The 23,828-nt window shown below is 32.3% G+C and overlaps 1 protein-coding gene across 6 annotated transcripts in view; it reads right to left on the reverse strand.

The window, feature by feature from the left end:
- The window catches only part of Orp8 (Oxysterol-binding protein-related protein 8), a 123,888-nt gene that overhangs the window by 22,195 nt on the left and 77,865 nt on the right, over window positions 1-23,828 (reverse strand). For all 6 annotated transcript variants that reach the window (XM_076495445.1, XM_076495444.1, XM_076495443.1 and 3 more), the window contains 6 exons: window positions 23,572-23,684; window positions 16,920-17,100; window positions 10,161-10,257; window positions 6,049-6,245; window positions 2,383-2,508; window positions 2,042-2,142 (listed from right to left, as the gene is read on the reverse strand). In XM_076495445.1, the coding sequence (XP_076351560.1) occupies window positions 2,042-2,142; window positions 2,383-2,508; window positions 6,049-6,245; window positions 10,161-10,257; window positions 16,920-17,100; window positions 23,572-23,684 (815 nt within the window). The remainder of the gene's footprint in view (window positions 1-2,041; window positions 2,143-2,382; window positions 2,509-6,048; window positions 6,246-10,160; window positions 10,258-16,919; window positions 17,101-23,571; window positions 23,685-23,828) is intronic.

Below are 23,828 nucleotides of genomic sequence, written 5' to 3' on the forward strand. Positions count from 1 at the left end.
TACAGTACAAGCAAATGTTTAAAGTAATAAACAGAAATATGTACATACATCTCTTTGTAGAAATGTATTAATCTTTTTTACACATGTATAATTTCACATCTTTATCTTTGCAGTTATGGTTTATTTTTAATTTTTCTTTCAAATGATTTGTCTATATTTATGCCAATATGTGAGCTAATGCCCACATGCCTTTAGGAAGTAATTTTGGCAGATTCCATGCAGGAATGCACAGTCTAAACAAGATGATACTTATATGCACACTATCTTGTCTATAAAGCTTTCACAATCTACACATGAAGTTAAACTTAGAAAAAAAACAAAACAACATTAAACCATTTGAGTATGATTTTTAAGACATAAGTAATACATGATGAACTAAAATATAAGACCTAAATACAGTTTAACTGTCTTTCTAACTATAGCATATTTAGGTAAGAAATCACCATATGTGCTAGTGATCAAGCAGAAAACAATACTACAGGTAGTTACATCCACTTCAATATGAAAACTGCACACAAAATTTCAAATTAACTGTCCGTGGAATATAAACAGAGATTTTTTCTTACAGCTATACACATTTGTGTCATCTAACTACTCATATATTGTAAATCTCACAAAAAGTATAAAGGTGGGCATCACACTCTTCAAGAGTTGGAAAACTTATTTCTCTGTCCTAATGAATATAGTTGTTAGACTTTGTATCTTATATATCAAAAGGGTGCAGAGATCCACACGATCATCTAAACATTTATATACAGGGAATGCTTATGCTAAAGTGGAGATTTTTCATGGCATGTTAATCACATGACAAGAAATCTGTGGTTTAAGTTGTTTTTTCCAAACATTGCTTTTGAAACAAAGGAATTAAACTTAGATAACATAAAAATTCAAATTATAACATACATTATATTGTTAATTTCATTTGCATACATGGATAGTAAAGTTTAATTACATTTTAAATGTAACTTACAAATAATGAACATACAAATGAATTTAAAAATGGCATCTTCCTGAGAGGTTTAAATCCAAATATTCAACTCAGAGTACAAGATGCTGCCATGCATACAAAACAGAATATTCTGAAACTAATATAACTTATCTGGATTTCTAACTTAGATAGAAATAGTCTAAATAATTCCCATAGCTGGTCAACCAGACTACTAAAACTGGAAAATAGTGAATTGTTCAAAACTGGTTATCTAAACAGATCAAAGCTCTATCATACTCAATAAATTGAAATATTCTTTTGCTTATAAATAATTCAATAGTAAATGTCATAGAGAATTAATGACATTTTTAATAGGTAGGATATACTAGGAGGGGTGTGAGATGTCAGTTTCACTTCATTGAATGTATCTCAATCAAGCAAAAACACTAAGGGTTACAAATTGACATTTTTGCTTAAGGCTGTCTATAATATAAGTGTGAAATTTGAAAAAACATTAGGAATAAAGTATGTCATATAGGGATAGAAAGAGCATCTTAAATTGGCAATTTGAAAGATACGTTTTGAATTTTGTGCAAAGCTACACAAGGGCTATCTATGTTGATAATGTGGAAGAAGTATCACAAAATACAGAGAAATTAAGGCTGAAATTTAAATATTTCCTTCAAACAATGGTTTGGAAACTTAAGTTGAAATTTGAATTATGAACTACATTTTGATGCCAAGTATATTAACATACATTGATAACACAGTTGTTTATTAACTTTTGTATATACCTCTGTAAAAATGTCATGACATGCACACTTGGCTTTCATAATGACCATGCTCACAAACATTGGGATAAAGAGTTTCATATGTTCAGGTAGCGACAGGTAGGTTTATTCAGCAAATGTTTTAACAGAAACAGTTTTGCACAAAAAGAATATTTTAACGTGTGTACATACTTACCCTTACCTCTTCAGCTTTCATTGTTTTGTTTTTTTTATCACGTGGGTAGAACTTAATAGTACCAAAAAGTTTTGTTATATTCCTTCATTTTTAACTTAATGGGCAGTTTAAATAGTCCATGTTATATATAGGCAATATAAAACTAACCTTTCAGATTCAAACTCATTTTGGAGTTCCAAGAGCACAGTATATCTCTTTAATCTCTTTCCTCGAACTTCTGATGTGGGATTCCATAAAATGTGTTCTTCCTAATTACAAATCATAAACCAGCTCTAAATTTTTGGTTATTCAAACATAACAGTTTTTAATTAGACCATTTTATTAGAGAGTAATAGTTTTCAAAAATTATTTTACTCTGATTGTAAAATGTTAAATATATTATAAAGTTTCTGTTTCCATACTATAACAGATAATAAATTTATTTCCACAACTTCATGCTTAAAACAATTGATGCCTTCCTTATTTGAAACTATTGATAAGAAACAAACCTCTATTCTTTTGTCCATGAAGTAAATTTCAGCATCCCAATGACCCTCAATTGTAGCCAGTGTCTCTTTACCCAGCTTTATTTTGCCTGTGACCAAGTTGCAAAGCTCTGGCCCACCTAGGAATGGCTACAGAGATATGTAAAGATGAAACAGTATCTTATGGTGATAATTTTATATATACGTTCAAATATATAAAACTCTTCTTTATGTTGTATGAAACAGAAATATTTTCCAATACAAAAAGAGATGTGTTTATTATTACATGCACACTATCATGACAAGACATTTTATTGTATTTCTTTGATTTACCAACCCATTCTGTGCTGACAAGCTTTGGTTAAGTGAAAATACAGTTCAAAGTAAAGGGTGTGAAAAATAAAATAATATACAAAACCTCTGTGACTGTTCTATTTGTTTTTTTAATTTTATGCAAAGTTACACAAGGGCTATCTGGACTAGTCATCCCCAATTTAGCAGTGTAAGACTAGAGGGAAGGCTGCTAGTCATCACCACCCACTGCCAACTCTTTGACAGTCACATTATATCAGTTACAAATTAATTAAAAAAACAACAAACCAAACACGTATGAATACCAGGGACTGTATATATAAGAAGAATATTGTGAAATTTAGTATGTTACAATAATAGTGTTATATTACATACTGAAGAGCTTTTAAGTGCAACAATAACACCTTAAACATTACTCTGGGTTTACTTTGCAGCAAATATGTTGAGCTGTATATTTTATTATGAATTAGCCTCTATTCATTTGACACCCATGAATATCTGTGCAGAAAACTTTGTACACAATAAAATAAGTAATTATGTGACACAGATATTATACCAAATCTATATATTAATTATATTAAATGACACAGACATTGTTACTGGAGATGCGATATCAATAATATTTAACTAATTCAATCTTACTTTATTATGAGTGGTTTAGTTAACTTTCACTGATTTACTTTAGTTTGAAAAGCTTTTTTGTTTTCCACACAAAGTTACACAGTGAGCTATTTGCAGTCTTTCCTTCTTGGGGGAATCAAACCCAATGTTCTACCATTAAAGTCCCTAAACCTCATACTGGTTCACATGGATACTAAGTTAAAAGTATAAAATGTGTCTCAAGACAGCTGGTATGGGTATTAAAACTTTACTAAAATAAAGTTCTTCTCTACTTTATTTTAAAAAAAGTTTTAATACCAATACCAGCCGTCTTAAGATACATTTTTACTTCAAGCGGGTTTCTCATCATCACGAATAAGTTAAAAGTAACATTTTCATACTAATAAATCTAATAAATGCTAGGTTCAAAAGGACATTGTTTAATATTATTGTAGCATGTAAACGAATGATGCAAATGACTTGAAAATAACAAAATTAATATGACAGAATATTTTTGGTATATTCAAAAACATAAAACTTAATTAATTAATAAGTACTTCCCGATTGAACTGCAGGTTTAATGTTTTTTATAGATCAGAAGTTCATATATTACACCATGTAACAAAATCTTTACTTGTTCTTGTTCCTGGGCAGAGAGTGTTATTTCCCAATTGCTTATGCCTAAAGTAAACAAAAAAGACCCATTTTCTCTTCAAACTTTGCTTTTGTGACCTGGGAGCATATAACAAAAACGTGATGAGAGACTATATTTGGAGACTAATACGTGAAAGTGATTTACATTACAGTTGCAAATCACGAAAAACTACTCACTTCTAAACATTTTTGTATAACTTTAGTATAAATACATGTAAATCTTAATTCATATGTTGTTTCATTCAAACCTTATGTAAATGAAAATGTGCAAATTTGATCATTTTTACATAAAAAATAGGTTAATTTCTAAATTTCATTATCCAGGTCAAAAAAGCAAAGTTTGAAGAGAATAATGGCCATTTTCTGTACTTTTAGAACATAGCAATTAAGAAATAACACATACTATCCAGGAACAAAATGTGTGTTACATAGTGTTTTCAAACCCAAAAACTATTTCTAGTTTAATAACACAAGAGAATAACACTGTAAACTGAAAAGTATATGGGACGGGGTTAAAATGCAAATGGCATAACCTTTTACAAGATGTTATTCAACAAAATATTACATATTTATGTCAGAATTTTACCAACTCTTCAGTTTACTCTATGTTGCTGCTTAGTGACAGTTTGTGGTAGAGGAGAGTATATCAGATACAATATACACGGATACCAAAAAATAAATAAACTGTAGATAAATATTTCAGTAGTTCTAAAGGCTATACAAATGCAATATGCATATTTTACAATGGATACAAGTATATTTATTATTCACGTGAACAAATTTTACACTCCATCTTGTCAAATTAAGTCAAATGCATTTGGAGTACAAATACTTTTGTAATATGTCTGATTATTTGGTTACAGCAAGCTTCTACTTTTTAGTAAAAGACTACCATATTTCATGTAAATATGTCAAGTAAATTCAGATTTATAGTAAATATTCCTTCTCCAACGTAGGGTCAGACTGGGCATATTTGATTCACTGCTATCAGTTAAATAAACATCATTTTTCATCTGTAACTACTGTAACAAAAGTTCTTGACTACATTATCTGAATGTTGAGTTCGATTTTATTATCAGATAATAAAATATAATCCAAGTAGTCCTTTAATTATTAAACTTTCACACTCCTTATAAATGAGTTGCTTCCATAATAGGATGATTCAGCCATGATGTAACTTATAGACCAATTCCATTATGAAAGTTGAATCTTGCCTAACAGGTCCCTCAACTATTCCCAAGCAGGAGCTTTTAAACCAACTTTCTGAATTTAAATCATGTTAGAAACTTAAAAAGTTTAACTGGTATATCAATTTATTAATAGTTACAAACACAAAGAACTGGAGATGTTTTTTTTTTTACGATGAAACATTATTCATTCATTTGGAAATTTCATTTTCTCTTGTGAAGAGTACACTAATTTTATGGTGCCCAAGTATTAACTTTCTTTTCTTATAACTTGTTCAAATGGATACACTGCACTAAACAATCTCACATAAATCTAACTTAAGCTAGTTAGATTAATTACTCCTCAAATATGACTGATTTTGAGGATGTTACCCGTAAAAGTATGACTGGTGTTCCACATAATTTTCAAATAAATACCAAAACTACCTGCAGCTAAATATTTTTTTCCATATATTAAAAGAAACACTGAAATAAGGGAAACTAACTTCACTTACAGAACAAACTTTGAGGTTGTATGATAATGTTTCCTCCATTACAAGATAATGTTTCTACATATTACTTTTTCACTGTGCTACGACACATGACGTAAAAGTAAGAATAATCCTCTATTCCACTTTCCTGTAATGTGGTTGAACATGCCACTTCAATTTTATCTTATGACTAAACCCTCAGACAGCAGCCATCATCAGCTGATGATGCTACCTACAACATTCCCACTGTTTAAGAGTTAGTCAACACCTAACCCTTTGGGCAGTCAAACATTAATATTTAAACAAATCACCTTCAGCAGATGACTGCAACTTGTCATTCAAGTACTAATGGCCACATTTTTAAATGTTAGAAGTTACAAAAAGTGATGTTAGTGAGAATTTATAATCAATTTCACCAGTAACAATAAGTGTTTAATTAAAAAACACAAACATCGTATGATGCTTACTTTTAGTTTGAATTCTAATTCTGTTCGATACCGAGTTTTTTCACAAACGATTGTGACCTTGCCACCAAGCTCCATAGTTAAAGTTCCCACCAAAATGCCTTTGCAGTGAGCATATGGCATTGTTATCAAGTAGTCTTCTCCACGGGTCAGAAGAGTTAAACGGGCTGTACCGTCCAATATGGCTGACAAAGAGTTCCCTAATAAGAAAGAAGTAAAAGCAACACTGTCAGTTTAACAATAAAACAACTTGCAAACAGCAGTTTGAATTTGACAAGACACACCTAATGAGTATTAAGTCAACTTCAGTTTAACAATGAATAAATGATAAAAATTCATAAATTTGAATTAGGCACAAGGGAAGGATTTGAGTCAAAGCTCCCCTCCTCCTTCCACTGGTTGCTGTCTGGGAGTGCATCCCCTGGGAAACTTTTATTGTTGCTAAGCACAAAGGGCTATCCATACCCTACCCACCATGGGTTTTGAAATCTGGTTGCTAGCAGTATAAGTTTGCAGATATACTGCTGTGCCACTGGAGGACTGGGAAAAATTTGAAAGTTAAACCTGAAATGATGCATTCTGATTATCTTTACTTTTACATTAATAACCTATAAAAAATTAACCATACAGGCACTCTTAGGTATTGCCTCAATTTACATTCTGATTAACATTTTTGTCTAAAATTTTTTTAAAGAGAAAATAACCAATATTGTACAATATACAATAACTCTAAATACTAAAGAAGTGGCAATACAACAATACAATACTATTTATGTATCTTCATGAAATTTGGCAAGCCTTCAATAAACATTATAAAACTTTCGTACAGAAAAAAATCAAAATTTCTAATAAAGTGTTTTTTCCAAAAATTATTGATTCAATCAAGGAAGATAAGTATTGAGTACTACAAGTTGTCTTTATTTCTTTTATTAAAAACAATACATGTAAAGTAACATAAGTTAACAGTAACAAAATAGACAGATATTAAATTCTTGTCAACTACCATTTAGTTGATCAAATGTGAGAATTTGAAAAAGCACCGTAAACTGTGAAGTACTTAAATAAGACAATGTTAGTAATATAGAAAATAAATTACAGACAAGACTGTCAAACTTTGTAACAAACTGTTGGTTAATGTTCTACATCTAGAGACATCATACTGGAGCATCAATATTTAGATATGTATTGTATCGACTACTATGACAAGATATGCACCCCTAATGTATGCACTTCCCCATGCACTTATTAATATAATGTATGCACTTGAAGGAAAAAAAATATCTTTTAACCTAAATTTTCAGATTCAATTTATTCAAATTAAAATGAGCTATTGGTTTGTATCGAAAAATATCCATGCTTTTCATTCTTTTAGTCTCCTTTTCTTGTTTTTATAATAAGATAATATATAAATTCCAGATTTTTATTTATTTATTGGTGAAAAGTAAATATCAACTAATCATACTGTAGTCTCAAATGATCGAAGGCAGTTATTAACACTTATTCATAGACCAAGGGATCTTGTGGACACTTCATCACAGAGCAAAAGGAATTATGGACTTCATATACTTAGCACCCCTGATAAATTTTGTTACAATTTATAGCATACATTTGAAAAATGCTACTTTGACAGATACAATTATGTTCCAGGAAATTAATTTTTTTTTCTTAAGAAGCCTAAAGATACACACCCCTACTTAAATATGCCCAGATACCAATTAATATATTAGTTATTACTCACTCTTATAAAATTTCAAGAAAAGTCCAACAACAAGTCTTTGGTTAAATTTCAATTAAGTTTGGAGGAAACTTATTTTTCTTTAGTTTCAGTAAACTAGACATTTTACAAATCAAAATCAAAATCTATGACAAGTAACATTTGTTATGATTTATGTAACAAAAGGTTGTTTCTAAAAGTGGAATCAGGTTCTGACAATTGACAAGATAGTGGCAACAGTAACCAGTCACCCATGGAATGGTGTGTGCACAAGACTAGGGAATACAGGTGATCAGAAAAAAAGTTGTATGATTCAGTAAAACTCATGATGTTGATTTTAGTTAGTCCAAACATAAGAACTCTGAACTGCAGTACCTGACCCTTACTCATTGTAGCAGGATGCCACCATTATGGTAAAGTGCAGACAAGAAGCTGATGATATTGAACTTGGACATACACAATCCTTGTAAATAATGAGTGAGGAGTGAGTCACTTGTGAACCACAAAGAATTTAGGAATCGATACAGATAAGAGAGACTGAACTGGCACAATTTTTTCTCCCTACTCTCAAAATCAAATAAATTCTGATAGCCCTAGAATTGTAGGAGCTGAGGAAAGTCAAGACAAGTCAAGAAAGTTGAGACAAGTTGGGTGAATAATGGTGAAGATGTGAACTGAATGACTGATCCTGACTCAGGAACCTGTATTGACCACTGATATTTACAACATGTCCAGAAATTCTTGATGTCCATACAGATTTCAAAGGCACATGATATTAACAATGCCAGTGGCAGCATTTCAACTGATTTGCAAAATCCTTGGGTGTGGACAGAATATTTTTTGAGTATCAATTAACTGAGAGGCTGATGTCAGAAGATGGTATCCACAAATAGAAATGAAACTATAATCCTCTGTAGGAGCTGAGGAAAGTCAAGATGCCAATGATAACATAGGTGAATGTAGATAACAATCAAACCAATGAGCATGCTAACAATGGTTCCAGTTCATCATTCATGAACTTTTCAATGATACAATGATAATAAGAGTAGTGGTATGTATAGACAACAAGATGCTTACATAAACTTTTGACTCCTTCATTTCAAGGTTTTCTGAATGAATATACTTAAAACCTGCAATAAATCATAAGCCACTAGCAGCTGCCATACCCACTTTCAACAGGTTTGAGCTTTATAACCAACATGTAGACATGTACATAACATTTATATATTAGAACAATTGATACCACAGAATTCCATCATAATTTATCAAGTTTAATAACTAAGCTGTATTTGTATCTAAACAAATATGAAGTTTCGAACAAGCTAAAGATTTAACGTACAAGCACAAAGGTTTGTCTCAAGAGACAAGACAGAATTGTGTTATATTTCAAAATGACTGAGAAAATCACTTAGGGGACATTATGAGCTTCTGATTGGTTATTCACGTGTCTTATGTAGATGTAAGTGCATAGAAAGAACAGTTTCCAAGTACAGAAAGAGGAGAGCAGTCCCCATGTATTTGATCCATTAAATACTGTGATAGCTGAGCAAACAGAAATAATGAAAGGTTTTTATTTTAAATTCTAGCTTTACAATATTGGTAATTTGAGTTTCTAATTAATGGAAAACTATATATTTCATACCTTAATACCACATAGATCTAATTTGAACCAGTGCTGCATTTAATGTACCACATAACACACAAAAACCAAAAGGTTTTTTTTTTATATTTACTTTCCAATTAAAACATTAAATAATGCATAATATAAAAACTTGAATTATAATCCATAGCTTATAGTTTGATACCAAACTTAATGACAAATTTGTAAAATAGTAGTTCAGTAAAATTTTGAATACAAGTCAACAAATACAATGACATGGTCTTTTAACCCATGACTGTTTGGAAAAGGATTAAATAAATTTTGGTTCCACATTCATAATACAATCACCTGGAGCTATATTACTGATATTACAATTTTCAATGTACAGCTTCCTTTTGTTACAAACAAGTGAAAAAATGAAATCACATTCAGCTTAAAATATTGAAACAAAAATCAGTTTTCTTCCTTCAAACAACACTGACATAACGTACAGCAATTCATCTCTCTCCTGTATAATAACTTCCTTTCATCACTACATTATGGCTCAATATAAAAATTAATAAAATGCATCTCACCATTAGTTTCCCAATTAACTTCACACTTTAATAAAAGTTTTTCAGTTATAAATTGTAAAGTATGACCTTTTATATTAAATTAAGAGAATCTCTTGAATAAAATTTACTTTAATCATAATTATATTTAACAGAAAAAAAAAAACTGATTTTTTTTTGCAGACTACTATAAAGTAACTTATCTATAGAAATTTTATGGCTTGTCACAAGTATAAATGAAGAATCTTACCATAAAACTTAGATTTTGCCAAAATGCTACCACTGATACAAAAACCATCTTTTCTGTTTGTGACATAAAATGCAGAAACAGGTGGATGATGAGACACCTAAAATAATATGGTTAAACAGAAATTATCTCTATACCAAAGTTTTCTTCTCAAAAATGAAATGTGATTAAATTACCAAATTTCTAAGTTGTCATTATTGATTTTAATACTGTGGTTGATAAATCTTTTAAAATACAAATCCAACCAGCAATTCTGTTTAATCATGTATTATTGCACAAATGTTAACACTTTCGCTATACTGAAAATTTAATTCGATAGGTATTTACTTCCCCTCATACAAAGTTATCTTGATTTTCTGCCTTCCATACATTGCTCAAAATCTTTTTGGGATCACTGCACCAGTGTATACACCCATTTGGCACCATTTTTTAACATATCATGTGATTACTTCGCACCAATTAATTGGCTCCAAAATAAGAGAGTCAGCAATCAGAAGGAAGGGTGAGAGAAGGCAAGTTCCTATTGGAAATACAATTTCAGCATAAGAAAAATGTTAACTTCTGATATAGTCTTACCTCCTTTCACAAAGAACTGGAATACAGCAATTCAAAGGTGGAGGGTCAGTGTAGATGCTCAACATTACAACTAAGCAGAAAGTGATCATACAGAATGAACAGGTGTGCTCCGAGATGAAAACAAAACACATTTGTGAGGTACCACACTACTTCTAGAACAGTTATGTTCTTTGACCATGAAGTAGGAAATTAACCCGATATTGGCAGAACTGATGTGCACAAGTGCAATTTGTTCTGAGAGGTGCAATAAATAGTAAAATATAAAACAGAATTAGCTATGTACATACACAACCTCAACTGAATAGATAAAGTTCTATAACTAGTCCTCAGCATTAGGAGGGTAAGAATAAAAAAAATAACATATAATGTAACATACTGTAATATATGACAACATAAACAGCGCAGATAGCCCTCGAGTAGATTTGCACGAAATCCAAAACGAACGACAACATAGAGATTATAGCATGTGGACTATGATCATTCCCAATCCCTAGTAAATAATGTGTCACATGTCAAGCAACTGAAATTATGAAGAGGAAGTTAATTTTTGACCAAAAACCAAAGAAACTTCCAAAACAACTGTAGAAGCAAGAAGTACAACACACTGGACCCTGCATTACAAGGTCATGGTATTGCCTCAAGTCAACTGTTAACTGTAAGAATTGGGTAGAATCCTTAACCTGTATTATGAGAAGAAATGATAAATCACTCAATTGTCAATCTAGAGAAGATACATTCTGCATCTTGAATCATGAGCATTTCGTGGAACGTTTGTTCAACCATAGGAACAGCATAACTACGTCCTTGTAGCCAGCATTAAAAGGCAGACACAGTCCCCAAAACTCAATCATAGCAGCAAGGAAAGAACCACCTGCAAACAGAATTAATGATAATAGAGGTCTCTAATGCATACAACTGTAGGAACACAATGGTATTAACTCAAAACTAGTACTACAAGGATCCCAGGTAGGTTGCATCTGCACTAACTGACATTTGTCTACCTGAGAAAAAAGCATCCAGGGGAAATGGAAGGAGGCAAATTAGTTTTGCCTTTTCTTGCTGAGTATGGGAAGATAAACGTCTAAGCTCCATGGTCCACGATACCAGTGGACATTACAAAGAGAACTGGTAATGACTCTAGAAAAAGGGAGAAATAAATGTAACTGGGGAGACTGGAGGTACATCAAATCAGAGAAGGTGCATAAGCTCCATGGTCCACAATACCAGTAACTGAGAACTGGTAATGACTCTAGAAAAAGGGAGAAATAAATGTAACTGGGGAGACTGGAGGTACATCACATCAGAGAAGGTGCAACATGTGTCTTTAATTCCCTATTTTAAAAAGCAGACCAACCATAGTCTATTCAATCAAAGGGGTGGCAGGGATGGGCAGAAATTCTCTTCCAGTTTACTCATACAGTCCACAAGTGATTGTCTACCAATGAATGAAATTGATAGATATCTAGAAACATAGAGACTACTGGGTATACTACCATTAGTTTTGCAAAAGCATCCCATCTATTTTGTTAGCATTATGGTGCAATAAGTAAATAGTGCAACATACCTGAACAGGCAACACCATTACAGAGTAGGATCCCATTATTACTGGTTAAAACTAGAATTGCAGAAAATAAAAACATAACTTCCTTTAATTTATAAGACTTACCCAAGTCAAAGGCAAACGAATGCATGTAGAATCACCAAAGGAAAGAGACAATACCCACTGGAGAAAGATATAGCCAGATCATCCAGATAATGAGCAACAAAGAGAATGAGCAACAGAGATAATGAACGCAGTCCACATTCCAGCCTAAACAATTTTCTCCAAAGAATTACAAAGGCATGCAGCCAGGGATAAGTGACATGACTAATCTGAAGGAAAAAAAAATGTTGTGGAGACAGCAACCATGGATAGGTCTGAAAATATCCATCTGACTAATTGACAAACCCAACCAGATAATGCGAGAAGAGATAGATCAAAGAAACAGATGGTTTCAGGGAATAAAAGTCTGGAATATGAAACCCAAAATGATGCAGTACATGTCACATAACATTATAATGAGAGAATCAGACAAAGAAGCTGATCAGAAACAGAATGGGAGTACCAGTGGGAGAAGGAAAGTAAGGAAATGGATGCAAAAGCCAAACATCCTTCATGTGTAGTATAGGTTGGAGGGAAAAAGGTCAGGTTGGGATATAAGATGATATAAGAGGAATGGTAGGAGAAGTGGATAACATATAGGCATAATTATCTGATCTACTATGTCAGCAAGCAAGGATAAAAAGGGAAATAGGTCTTAAGAAAGAGATAGTAGATGTAAAACAAAGACAAAGGCTTAAAGGGCCACACTGAGATCCCAATCAGGCAAATCAAAGGAACACTGAGAATGCATGACTTGAAAGAAGTGGAAAAGAAAGGAAGCAATCTAAGAAAACAAAACTAGATGAAATCTGGAGAAGTGGAAGGTGTTCAGCATGGATGCTCGATAGCTAGACAAGGGAAAAGTGAATAAGCCTTTAACAAACAAACAATTGAAAACTGTGAAAAATGAAGCACTGATGAGATAAAATAAAGAAGGTATGCCATCATGGATTAGAAGAGGAAAAATACAACACCTAGAGATATTGCCAGGACTGAGGCAATGAATCTCACAAGAGCCATGAGAAAACAGAGTTCTGGATGAAGAATGTTTGACTGAGGTTGAGAGAATAGGGACTGAGACAGAGGTAATAGGTTCAACAGGAAATTATACAAGTAAAAGTAAGTCTTTCATAGACTAAAGACCAAATATTCCTCAGAGTTTAGGAAAGAACTACAACCCATTAAGTATGAGTCTATGAACAGATGTAAATCTGAATGAGGTGGAGTAAGTGAAATACTATGTTCTAGTCTCCATTTACCATTAAGCCAGATCAGGTCTAGCTGGTAAAGGAAGGATAAAAGGATGTTCTAAGGGATCAGAGGAGAAAATCCACTGATCTAGGAGTGTCCATTGAAGAGAATGCAAATGAAAGTGACCCATGAGGTTGAGCCCACTTCCCTTAAGAGACAAAACATCTCAAAATCTACAAAAAGCATGAGGTACAGAAGTTGTTGAAGTGTTTGCTCCAAACCCAAAAATGAAGAGAAGGCTTGACCCAACTAAGGATGGAATAAAGAAAAAAAAACACAAATGAACAGGGTATTGAGTGGTAGTATGAACAGTCTTCCCCAATATCATCAGGAATCCCACACATGTTGCTTTGTATAAGAGCAGATTAGTGTGGTTTCTGGATTTGTAAACTGGAAGAAACAAGCAGGAACTATTCATCCATACAAAGAAGTATGGAAAGACACAGAGAGTGAAGATGTTAGGCAAAAATTTATACACCTCGACAAAATACTTAAAGTCCAAGGTGGGTCAGAATGTTAAGGTGAACTGAAACACTTAACTAAGAGCAATAAAGAATTATTAAAGATATGGGTACTGTGACAAAGAACTCCATGTTGTAGATTAAGAAGAAAAAATGAGGTTTATAGTATCAAGAATGTAGGAAAAGGAGCAATAGCAAAGCTCACCATAAAAGTGGAAAATGAACACATCAAGAATGAAACCAAGCAAAAACCTACAACAACAAAAAATAAAATAAGGCACATAGTGAACGATGAAAATATTATTCAGATAAAACAATGAATGAGATGGTTCTATGACATTTCACAGCCGCAATTTCACACCTGACTCTTGGCAGCCAACAATTTAACAGCCGAGCACGTTGGCAGTGGACAATTTTGCACCCAGAAAAATTGGCAGCAGATGATTACCCAGCCAAGCAATACATAGTTAAGGTATGGTGTTGTTCATGATGTTACTAATGCTAACTTAACAACAAATTAACATCCATTTGAAAATTGACTTCACTATTAAATCTGGTAAAAACACATAAAATGTCTGCATTTACTGTTAGAACTTCAACACAGTCTTCTTGTTAAACTTTCATTGATTTATTTTAAAACAGTTTCAAACAGCTGATTAGTAACATCATGAACAACACAGTAACTTATGTAACATCAAACAGAAGAAAGCCAAAGGCATGCAACAATAGATATGCTTATTTATTCGATAAGGGTAGCAAGAAGGACAATCAGGTAACTTTCTACATGTGTGAAAATTACAGAACTTTGCACTGCCCAGCACAGATTCATGTCCAAAATGATACAGTATTGATTGAACATCTGAAAAAGATCACCAAATGAATCTAAATCGTCTGGAACAAATGATTGCAGGGCATGAACCGCCAAGGAAGAAGGCAAAGTACGAGACTGTTAATCAAAGAGTCCAACGTATAGTTAATGAATATCAAGAAAGGGATCATATTCAATTCCTTCGAGGAATTAGCTACTGCTTTAACCTGTGAACAGATGTGGCTACATGGCTGTATAATACAAGTCTTTTTTCTTAAACTGTAATGTTAATGTAAATACTCGGCTGGGTAATCATCCACTGCCAATTTTCCTGGGTGCGAAATTGTCTGCTGCCAACGAGCTTGGCTGTCGAGAGTCGGGTGTGAAATTGCAGCTGTGAAATGTCGGGATACCAAATGAGATAATACAAGTGGTAATGATATGCAATATACAAACTATCTAAACATACCTAGCTAACAAAGTACTTCTAAGTACTAAACAGAAATAATAACAAATGTACAAATGGATTAAAATTAAATAGAAAGCACATCAATAATAAAAATTTACTGATTCTACAAAGTATGCAATATTAACAAACATGCAAAACAGTTAAATTTTATTTAAAAAAGTAATAACCAACATCTAAATTAAAATTCATCTAAAGTACCTCAAATGACAAAAATAATTAATCCTCCTCTGTGAAAATAAGGACAAAGCCATTGAAGGGCAGATAAGCTATGCTTATCATGGGCATATCAGTAAGTTTAGTTAAATGTACATGTTGAAAAACTACAGATTTCCTGGGAGAACTGGAAGCAATAGGAAGAAAGGAGGAAGAACAACTTTCCACCAAAGTGAACGATGTGGTGGCACAGCAACTGGTGGAAGGTGAAAACTATTGAAGAGGTGTAAAGAGAGGCAGACCAAAATAAAGTGACAAAAAATGAGTCCAAGTTGTCTTCTTATTGACTGTATTGTTATTGAAAAACACTGTCATGCTAAAAACAGAAAGACATTGCTGGCGGAACATTCAAATTTAGCACTATGCAAATTGAGGCCTCAACCTATTATGCAGATGATTCCCAAGAAGTCATAACAGTAACATTTTCAATTGCAAAGAGAATTTCCATAGCAAATACAATGATCTCAAATTGATATTAAGATTTCTTTCAATTTGGTAACAATACATAAATGCAAACACAGTAAAATCAAACAAAGGAAAAAATTGAAATGATAAAGTACATTTATATATGGTAGGCATATGCTAAAAAACATACATCTAAACACTACATAGCCAATTAAAAAAGTGAAGACTGAATGGGAATAGCAGAAGGAGAGCTTGCAGCACTAACATACATGGCACAATACTATTGGTGGAGAGTAATGAATAAAAACCTCATAACCAAAGTACTTTCAAAAAGGTGGATCTTTCTTCCTCAAGGGCAAACTGGAAATGTAGCCTGTCTTTGAAGAAGAAATGTCCACCTTTCAAAAATGCTTGGGTTATAACATTTTTATTAATTTCCATTAAGACTTCTTCAACGTGTGTTATTCTAACACCATGAATTGGTAGATACTAGTCACGTTATACGTACATCTTCAGAAATTGTGCCAAATTGATGGAGTATATAGAAAGGTGTGCTGATAATTTTTTTTTTAAATAATTCTTAGTGAGCAGAAGAAGACTGAGATAGCTTTGTGTGAGAAAAGGTAAGTCCATGTCAGAAATAAGTAAGTTTTATAACTTTTGCTCATAAAACAATCTGTAAACACTTGTTTATGAGAAGTAGAGATTTATACTTAGTATCAAACTCTTATTCTTATCATTACAAGCTGAACAAACTTGAAACTGCTGGTTATGCAATATCTTTTGTCATGTTTCACTACAGTTTTGTTGCAGAATGAAAAACAACAGTAATCAAAGCAAAATTTAAAATCAAGAGAATTTTAAGAACATCTTAAGTGTTCAAGATTCTACTAAAAGAAATACAAGATCAGCAAATACACATGTAATTATTAATAACCTGTTCAGCAATGTAGAAAGTTCTGCTATCTCTATCATGGTTTATCCAGTAACATCGGAATGTTTCTCCAAGAATAGGATTATATGGTTTCTTCAATCCCTTAGGTTTCTTATAGAAACCTGATAAATACCACTGTACAACAGTCTTCATTCTTGTGAACGGATCATCTTCTTGTACAGCTCTATATGAAAATGGTTATTGAAAACTATTTGTTATGAATGTTATTGTTTGAAATATAAACAACTTCTTAAAACTGTTTGTAGTATCGAGTTTATTTGTAGGTAATTCAACAAACCTTGCTATGAGACACTTTTATTTCCCTTATACTTTGGAGTTGATAGTATAATACATTTTGAAACTGGTATAAAACATAATTAAAAAATTAATACTTTAAAAGTGAATTCCTTTGAATTGAACCAATTTGTATATATTATTATAAGTATATAATTTGTATATAAATGAAGTAAATTCTTCCTTTACCGATTATGTCACTAAATTAAAATATACTTGGAATGTAACCAATATAATTTTATCTTTTATCAAAAATTTTAACATGTGAAAAGATGTAACATATGAAAAAAAAATCCTTTGGTATTTTAATTAAATTGTAGCAAATAAAGCATTAATACAATAAGAACAAAGAGAAAGAATAAAACTCATATAAAACTAACTTATACATTTCTGGAGTTAGCATTTTCTTCACCTCAAAATGTATTTCAGATAGATACTTGTCTCTCTGACAACCTCCCACCCTTCCTCCCCATTTCTGGTGTATTTCTTTTACCTCATCAAGAATAAGCCTTTGTTCCCATATTAAAAAAAATAATGGAGGAGCCATTAGAGATAAAATTACAGAGATGAACTTCTTTCTGAAAATTTAGCATCAAAAAAGGAAAACTTGTATACAGTGTCACTCACTGTCAAGGTGTAGCCTAGTGGGACATCACTCAGGGGGAGACATCATACTTTTGATGCAGGGAATGCTCTTCACTCAGTATATTGTCATAAGAACTTTCTGCCTGGCACTACTTACCTCTTTTACTATGAGCTCAGTCAAATCAGACAAGTTTACAACCCCAAACTGACCTTTATAGTTTCCATACAATAACTTCTAATATGTTTTGTGTATCTTTTAAAAATTTAACAAGCTTTCAGTAAGCATTAATCATTTTGTATGCAAAAAAAAATAAAATTTAATTAAGTTTTTTGACTAAAAATGTTTCTGAATATGTAGAGTTAGTTGTTGACTGCTATCAGTGCAAAATGATTTTCATGTTCAGATTAAAAATACTTTCTCCATCTGAAAAAAATTTAAATTTATTTGCATAATCTATAAAACCTCCTAAATAAATTTCAAATGTTTCTTTTCAGCAAATACTTATACTTTATTTGTTATTTTCTGTACCTTAACTTTATATGAGGATGAAATAAATCTAAATTACTGTTTGTTTTTTGTAGAATGACTTCATACTGTAACATGAAACATTTATTTACTCTAAATAGCTTTAAACTCTTCAGAGTATACATTTGTTTATACTTAAATGTTATTGTTTTACTTCTTTTGAACCATGTCTAACTAATATTCCCACCAGAGAAGTTGTATATCACTTGGTAAACATTACCCTATCAAAATAAAGAATGTACAGGCCACTTGCAGGTTGTCAGCAAGTGTACATTGTGAACATTTTTACCATAAATATTTTTCTTTATTTATCTAATCTAACCTAAAATGTTTCTAATGTTAACTTGTTTTTATAATTACAAATAAAGAATACACATGAAAAAACAAGTACTTATAAGGGTTTTCTTTTTGCTGTCAACTACCAATAAAACTTAAACCCTACTTTTTCATCGAATGGTACTACTACACCAACTAACTTCTCGTTTAATTAATAAAGCACCGAGTAACACAAAATATAACACAAAAAAACAGGCAATGTCTTACAACTATCACAATGTTCCTAACTTCCTAACTATGCAACAAGAGTCATTAAAATTTCAGATAATCTTGATGTATTTTCTGTGAGAATAAAGTTTAAACTGGAGGAAAATAGAAAAATTATCTGTACAGAAAACAACATACAATGTTATTTTAGAGATTATGATTTTGCCTTCCTATTGGTTGTGAATAATATGGAATTAAACATCGGAGAAAACTACTGACAATTTGTGATAGAGTGGATTTTGCAAAAGGAATCTGATTTTTGTAGTTTATGGCTTTGTAACCAAATAAAATTGAATGCTGTAAAAATAAGGCTTTGCCTGAATAATAATATTATAATGAGGAATTTACATTAAATTCCAAATTTCTTGGTCGGGTGGTAAATAAATTAGAGAAGAGGGGGCTACCTAGAGAGTAAATGTCGCAATTCTCATACTAGGGAAAATTGAGATTTTTAGAAAAAATTTTCTTTATAAAATTAGGGACTTAAAAACGTATATAACACCAGCATTTGAATTAGCAACTACATTTTGATACCAAATTTATTGATATATCATGATAATAAAGTAGCTTAATTAAATTTTGAAAATAATTCATAAAAAAAACTTATGGCATGCACAGAAAAGAATGCTCACTCATACAGAAAGAGTTAAGTGTCACATAGGTGGGTGAAATGTAATACTGCACAATTAGCATTTATCTCTGGTGGTAAGCAGAGTGTGAATGTGTAATGTGGCTAGGAGAATATGTCAAATTTTAAAATATTGCAGAAATACTTGTGTTTCTCCCTGATCTGCATCCCAAGAAGAATGTAACCCACCTAGCTGGCCTAACCACCAGGAATGACTTGATTTGTAGTGAATCCCTAATTCCTATCAAAGTTGTCTTATCCAGTGAAATTACAGCAATCATATGGGGAGCTCTCAATACTGAGCTTCCCAGCAGCATAGAACAAAAGGTTTTTCCACTTGAAAAAGGGGTAGAATTCACACAAAGGATAATTATGGAGAGGCGTTCAGACTGAATAGGAAGCATAATGTCTCACATTGAAATTCTGTCCAATAGTTTACCACAAATAGTGACAGATATATAAGGGCAGTCTCACACCTAGTCCAGTCCCTTTTTGATTCTGAAATATAACCTGGATTTTAAAACAAATACTTAGAGCCAAATTAGTCTTGTGTGAAACCTCATCTTAACAGTGGGAACTGAGCAAGGGCAGATAGGCTCAACACTTTTTTGTTATCTCCTCCTGAATGAAGTTTTCAGGAGATAGAAGTATTCCCTGTGAAGCAACATAACACACTTGGAGAGTTCCATAGTATCTCTAACGTACATATGTAGACTGAACAAGGAAGCTGTGAGACCTGTAAAAAGAGGGAGAGAAATATAAACAAGTCACCTTTACTGGGCCTCTGTGTAGAGCAGAGAACAGTGACAGTTATATGTTGCATTCATCCACATCTTTAACTGCTAAATCTCACGTAAGAGACATCAGTGACTATATGCAAGAAAAACCATGAGATAAAAAAATATAATGAAAGGATGCATAAAAAATTAGAAAAGTATATCACTCCGAGAGGAATAAACTAGTCAGATGAGAAGTATAAGAAAACCAGTCAAAACAGAAGACATAAGTTACTAGATGAATAGAAATCCAATTGCAAAAAAAAAACAAATTGTCAATTACCAAGAAAAAGGGCTTTAGGAATGGCATAACAAGGAACAACCTATATAAGATAATTGAAACAAAATGACTACAGGAAAAATGGTAAATGGAGGCTGAATGGAAAAAACAACCAATCATACTCCTGAAAGTCCACATTCTTGGGAGAAAAGAAAATCCTTGAGGAGTACAGTATTTGTAGCAATAGAACTCCACAGGCAAACAACATGGAAGATTTGAGCTATCACCAGATTGGAGCTAAGGGTCAGTTCCAAAAAGCAAGTTACTTTTGGAATTCCCTTTGACCAGCCTTCATAAGAGAGTTGACACTGTGTAATAATAACAAGAGGGCTAGGAATATGATAAAGAATGACCAAGGTACTGAAGAAAATGAGACACTTGGTGTGGTTTGCTGGTTGGAAAAGACAAGGAAAGAGAGTGAGAAGAGATAACTGCTGATGAACTTCATCAGTTCAAAATTCCAAAGTACAGGGTGTTCGGAAAGTCACTGTTCACTTATATATTTATTAACAGACATGTTTCAATATAGCATACAGGAGGTAAATATGACTGACAATTATAAACAATGTTGATAGTGACCCTGTTGGCATCAATACAGGCCTGGATCCTTCTTATTTTGTTTCTAAACACCATCATCAGTTGATGGCTTGAAATAGACTGAATAAAATATGATTACAAAACTGCACAGTGACTTTCTGAATACCCTGTATAAGAAAATTCTCAAAATACATCTTGGAATTGCTGGTGGGTAATCATGCTCTACTCCACTTCTTGCCAGATGTTTGGTATTGTTGGGCGAGTGTCCACTTAGTAAGGTCACAAAATCTTTTACTGAACATTGTATCTCCTCTACTGGACCCACAATTATCATGTCAGATTGCTAGCATGTTGTTTTCTGGGTGTCTTTAATCTGGTTGCATACTGATTTTCTCAATCTGACAAGAATGGTCATTAAATCTGCAGGTATTTTGTGAGATATGTAATCATTAGGGTTTTCCAAATGTTTATGCTTTTGCCACATATCTCAATGCACAACATCTCAATTTTTGGTTTTCCATTCCTCACCCTTTGGCAGAAGATGTAGATGCTCTTAGTAAAAACTGGAAGGAATATTACATGTATGCATATCCTCCTATGTCTTCTCCACAGTGTTTTTCAAAAAAAAGGGTACAATATGTGTATGTCCTTGAGAGTAGACTGAGGAACACAAATTTTAGAGAGCAAAGCATCCTGACAAACTACTTCCCAAAAACAAAGAAACCAGGTTAAATGGGATACAAGGGAAAAAAGAAACATGAGGGTAAGATAGAATACAGGTAGGTGCAAGTTTTCCTAGTAAAAATGATAGGATCATGATGTAAAGACTGACAGAAAGAGATGTGTGTAAAGAAAGCAAAAATAAGTAAGAAGACAAACACCAATAGGTGGAGAGTTATAAAGAGATAGAGAGAAAAAGAAGGGACAAAAGAGGAGATGCTCAAGCTAAATGAAGAGACTCAAGTAGCAGAAGCTTATGCAACAAAGTATGCTGAGATTCAGCAAAAAATCTGGAGAAATACAAAAGATACATAGTCATGCCATTCAAACAGTAAAGAACAAAGGTGGTATTACCTAATCCTCACATCAGGAAGAGGAATTAGAAGCAAAAGCATAGATGGAAACAACACTGGCAAAACTCATTACAGACAGAGCAAGCTCAGCTTAAGTAAATGAAACAGCAGGCCAAGAATCTCAGATGAGAATGCAACCAACAATCTGGTGCACAAATGGGGTTAAAGCACTGACAGTTACCATCACAGTATTGGATGACTTTGATGATGAATCTTAGAATCTTATGAGAACTGTAATTTAGTTCATCCAACAAAACTGACTTTTTATTATTTGTATAATAGTAACACAGGCCTTTTTATATAAACTTCGTAAAAGTTGTTTTGGCTTTAAAAATGTACTTTCCACAATTTTGCTGTGCAGATTTCAAAAATAATGTTGATTTTTTCTTTCATGTAAGGATTGTTTTTACAAAATCAGGAAGAAAAACTCTTATATCAAATTCTTATTTTGTTCACCACAATGAACATTTATTATTATGATTATTATAATAGGGTTGTAAAATAACCAGTAAGACCCTCGCATGACGACTGTTCTCAAGAAATTTACAGCCAGTGATTGTCAAGATCTTAAGCATAATAAAATGTGACCCAGTTTCAATGAAAATAATTCACTTGTTAAAATGTCTTTGCTCCAATGATAATTCTGAAAAGTACTTAATAAAACCTGTATACTGGGTTAAAACAAAAAGAATACTGACAAAGAACCTCACAATAAATGTACGTCCAAAACTTAAAAATTTAAATAAAAGTTAAAATAAAATTAAAGAGAATTCAAATAAAAGTTCTATATGAAATGATTAAAATTTGGTAATGAATCAAATTAAGGAAAGAGAAACTATAGTGTGAATCATAATGAATATTTAAAATAATAAGCACAAAAATGCCATTAATTCCTAAGAAAAACTACATTTGAATAAATCTTTTCTTGTTCCAAAACTAGTTTTCATGGAAATTACTATTGCCTTCCTACCAGTAGAGGGTTAAAATCTGATGATGAATACATCATAGACTAGTATAGTACATGTTAATGTGCGTGTTTTCTTACAGCAAAGCCACATTGGGCTATCTGCTTAGTCCACCAAGGGGAATCAAACACCACATTTTAGCATTGTAAACCCGTAAACTTACTGCTGTACCAGCAGGGTACAATATGTGTAGGAAGTGGGATTTTTGTTCAAGGCTTGTTGCATGTGCAAAAATATTCTCAGCAGTAGTGCCAGGTAATAGTTCTTTATTGTGCAGAAAGGTAGGTATACGTACATTTCTGAATTAGTTGTTTCATTCACTACTTCTCTTTCAACATGTATTATAATAATGAAAAACCACAACTACTCAGTACAAAATAACACTAGGAATTCTTAAAACATTGGTCCTTACTTTTCAAAGTAATTTAACACTTAAATAATGACTTACTTAGCTAGAATGTCTGAATGGTAATAGTAATCAGATAATTTGTCCAAAAAAGACCTTGGTTCCAGAATAAAGGTGGGTAGAACTACTCGAGAAAGATCCATTCCTGGTCTGACCTGCAAGTAAAAATTAGCTTGGCTGACAAGGAATAAAATACTCCAAATTTCCCTATACCAAGTATCTTTTGTTCTATTTACAGTTTTTGTAATTAAGTAGGTTACATTATTTAAGTTAGATACAACATTAAAAATTGAAATACT

This window comes from Tachypleus tridentatus, chromosome 3 (genome assembly GCF_004210375.1).
Source record: "Tachypleus tridentatus isolate NWPU-2018 chromosome 3, ASM421037v1, whole genome shotgun sequence".
Classification (NCBI taxonomy): domain Eukaryota; kingdom Metazoa; phylum Arthropoda; class Merostomata; order Xiphosura; family Limulidae; genus Tachypleus; species Tachypleus tridentatus.